General features: G+C 34.6%; 1 protein-coding gene across 1 annotated transcript in view; it reads right to left on the reverse strand.

The window, feature by feature from the left end:
* Nucleotides 1-1,180, reverse strand: part of LOC106475474 (beta-scruin) — a gene marked incomplete at its 5' end in the record, with an annotated part of 14,087 nt that extends 12,907 nt beyond the window's left edge. The window contains 1 exon segment of the mRNA XM_022379572.1: nucleotides 1,064-1,180. Within this exon segment, the coding sequence (XP_022235280.1) occupies nucleotides 1,064-1,180 (117 nt within the window).
* Nucleotides 1,181-4,342: the final 3,162 nt, after the last annotated feature.

The following is a 4,342-nucleotide window of genomic DNA, read 5'->3' on the forward strand; positions in this document are numbered from 1 at the left end:
AGAAAATTAACAATAACTTAATTAAATGTAGAGACTTTACAAACACAAAATTAAAATACAACAAAGTCTCTTAATTTTACAGGACGTTTCTTCTTTCGTACTGGTCTCCATTTTATTGGCTTCTGCTTCAAGTGGGGTTCATCTGCTTCATCAGGAAACGTCCTATCATTGGTAACAGTCACATCAGTGGTATTAACTTCATCAAGAGCTTCACTGTTTCTCTTCTCAAAACCAAATAGAGTTTCTTTTTCGACAGTGGCTTTTTCAGGTGACACGTCTTCAGCAGCGTAATTTGTTCCGTTGTTCACTTCTTCCCAACTGAAATGTCCTGGACCGCGATAATGCCAAAGCCTGTTGGCATGCACCACCTTTGGCTTACTTCGCTGACCACATTTTATTCAGAAAGTACGTCTGAGAGATGATCCACTATGTCATATGGGCCTTCCCATGGAGAAGACAACTTAGGAGACTTCCCTTTGGTCTTCCTGGAATTATAGAACCACACCTTGTCTCCTGATACAAAGCTGACTTCAGCAGGTCTCTTATCATAACATAGCTTCATGGAATCAGCAAACGTTTTCAGTTTGAACGCACTTGATGATAAATATCATCCATCCTTTCAGATAACACTTTCACGAACTCAGCCAACTCTTCATAAGGTGGGTGTCCTGTTATCAGGTCCACTTGCGACCGAAGTTCCCGACCAAGCATTCGAGAAAACCAGCGTCACGTGACTTCCGCTGTCGTAACCCCGGGGTAAGAGCAACTTAATTATACCAGCTTCATGATCAACGCTTTTTTTAAGTTAGGGATGGAAAATTGTCATATTTGTAAATATTACGTGTTGTTCTCCTTTTTTAATTTAATTCGGTGAAAATTTGTCATCGACTGAGAATTTTCGAATTTCATAACATGTATATGTTTATAGAGTGCAATTAATATATAACTCTTCAGCCTAATCCTTCAATTAAACATGGCGGCTTTGCTATAAAAAAAAAACACACACACAAATAAAAAGACACTGCCTTATTAAAACTTGTTCCAGTATCATTATCACACTTACCTGTTACATAGATGGCACCACGATAGTAGGCAGCGGCATGATGGTTTCTTGGAAGTGACATAAACCCGAAAAATTCCCATCTGTCTTTGAGAGGGTGGTACTGAAAAACAGATCGCCCTGCAACAAATATCACATTTAATTATTTAAACTTATCTTTTTAAGTTCGGTTTTCTAAAACGTATGTATTCATAGGGCTTATCTACGATAAAGTTAAACACATGAGATTTGACAAAAGTAAGATTCTGAGGAAATAGAACTCATTAAAATCAAAAGTTAACGTTTAGTTTAAAACTCTTATTTCAATAAATATGTTATAAATTACACCAGTTGTATTGTTTGTAGTTAAGCACAAAGGGCTATTGGTGCTCTACCCACTACAGGTATAGAAACCCGGTTTCTAGTGTTATCAGTCCGCAGACATACCGCTCTGCCACGCTGGGGTCGGTTATTTAATAGCTTAGCCTACATCTTTCAATCTACTTCAGAATCATTTTACTGATCCTATTACACAAGAGGTCCTCCTTATTTCTTCTAATTAACCAAAACATTACTACAATGTTCCACTTCAAATCAGATTGGATACAAATATTAAATAGTGTGAAATAACAAATTATACTTTTAATTTCTTACGGGGTTTTTTTTTTTTTACTGTTCGTTTATTATTCCAGCCATCATTTAGTTGAACTGTGAATTTTTATTTATATTAAAGCACTTAATTACCTTCTATATGGAGCGTGTTGATTTTAATTAAGTATGTAGGTATTACGAAACTGACACCAGCTTCCCCTAGCGGTTATGTACACATATTTATGCTGTGAAAGATTATGTAGTCACATGAAATGTAACCTCGTCGTCCAATCACTAAATAAAAACACATCCTTGATCTTGAAAATGAGTTAGTTCACGAGTGACAGAAAGATTCTTTCTCGATAATGTTATTGTTCTTAAAAAGATAATTGATTTGAAAACATTGTGTGAATTAAGGTTTTTACTTGTCTGGTTCTTTTTCCTAACATATTAGATATTTATTGAAATTAATCACATTGAGAGTTATGTTGTATTGTCTGTTTGTACCTAGTCTTAGCCAAGCACGGATTTACCGATTGTTTTTTGTTGTTTTTTTTGTAACTGATAAAACTTGTTTCATATCGTTTGAAAGTTTTATGGATTTTTGTTACATTCAATGATTTGTTTTTGTTTCACCCTGGTTGTAGTGGTATTCTGTATAATCCATTACAATATACTTTTTGTTAGATATACACGACTGTTTAATTTAGTTAGTCTATGTAGCACAAATATTAAAATTATTTTTAGAAGTGATAATTTATGGCAGGTTCGCTTAGTAACTGTTTACGGATCATACGTTTGTGTTGTTCAGTTGTTGTGAACTGACGTCATGTTATTAGATTCTTCTGAGTGTTTCTCATTGCTTTAATTGGGTATTATTGTATCATCATATCTCGTAGTGTGTGGATCGTTCTACACCAGAGACCACGCATATATGTGACATCACCCTATGGTCACAATTTGGTGCTTATGTTAAGTCGTTTTCATTACGTGACATACACGTTTCTGGTCACAAGTACTTCTTGGGTACGTTCTGAAGACTTAACTGAAACGTTATATATAAAATCCTCACTAGGCGGCAGCACAAGCTATACAGAGCGAAACTACACTCGTGATCTGATTTATGCCAGTTTTTCTAACTGAAATGTATAAAAAATAACTTTTGTCTCTTTCAAACTTTGTAAACCAGTTTTGGTATGAGAAATACTTTTTATAATGCCATAGAATTATATAAATATTCAAGTAGAGCTGTTTAACCATTTACAGATTAAACAATTTTGAAACTCTTTATACAGGCGATAATGAAACATTTGTACTCAGCGATTCCGCTAGTCAGCAAATTCCTATAATATAATTATAACAAAATAATATTGTTACATCTCTGGTCGTTAGTTAATTTTCCGTAAAAATTCTCTCTGAAGAAACTTTAGCGATACAAGTCCTTTCTTAAATAAAACTGGTTTATTCTTTCTGAATACAACTTTGCAATACACTTAATTTCCACAGTCACGCTATAACAAACGCTATAATTCAAAACGTGCTTGACTCAATTGTCGTCTCTATCTCTGTCTGCAATTCAATTACATTGTTGCCGTCACTTCTTGGCGGTCTTATATACAAGAATACCGTACATCTAGTAAACACTCGAGGCTTTCCGAAGGGGCATGATTTTTCTAGAAGTTCATGACGTGTTACTAGTGTCACGTGACTTCCGCTGTCGTAACAGTATCATCGATTATTTTCCTTTATTAGGCCTAGTATCAAGGGATGAATATGAAGACAATTTTATACTGACACAATGTGATAATTCTCATAGCTATTTCACTTGTAAAAGCACATGCATTTACCATACAAAATATTTTTTTTCTACATGTTTATACTGTTATGACAGCGAAAGTCACGCGACGCTTGGAGCATGCGCACTGGAGTTTCTAAAATGATCGTGACTTAGCGGGCGACCTCACGTATGTCCCAGCATTTGCTAGACGCCCTCTTTTTTAGTATATAAGCCGGAGATAAATTGAAGATAAATAATTGTTAATCGAGTGAAGCGAGCTCGCTTCGCAGTAGGCACAGTAAGTTAAGTGTGCGAATCGCTGTGAATTATAGTGTGTGTTTTTAAAAGTAGTTAAGTTTAAAGTGACTGTGGAAATTAACTGTATTACAAAGTTTGTAACGAGAAAGAATAAACTAGTTTTAATTAAGAATGGACTTGTATCGCTGAAGTTTCTCGGAAAGATATTTTATGGGAAATTATCAAACAAGCAGATACGTAACAATACTGACCTACTATCACCAGTTTAGTATTTGGAGTAGCTGTTGATTACCATAATTTTATGCAATCTCTGATAATTAATCTTTCAGTATTTCATTACTTCTCAATGTACTGTTATGGATGAAATGATATTTATTTACTCAATGATGTGTGATGTGTATGTTTTTATTGAGAAATAGAAATAATCCAACAGTATTTTTTAAAATTAAGACAAGTTTCAATTAAGTCTTAGAAAGGTTAATATTTTACGTCACAATGAGAGATAGTTGTGACGTTTATGAGTCTTCACTTTTGATGTGTCTGTGACATTACAGTGAAACGTTTTGGAGTGGTCACATTCTTTGGTGGGTCTAGGCCTCTGTTGGGGTGGGTATAAATATGCACCCAAAATATAGTTCGAATTAATCAGATAGATCTAGACTGCATGATCGTGAGTT

Source organism: Limulus polyphemus, unplaced genomic scaffold, assembly GCF_000517525.1.
Source record: "Limulus polyphemus unplaced genomic scaffold, Limulus_polyphemus-2.1.2 Scaffold8636, whole genome shotgun sequence".
Taxonomy (NCBI): Eukaryota; Metazoa; Arthropoda; class Merostomata; order Xiphosura; family Limulidae; genus Limulus; species Limulus polyphemus.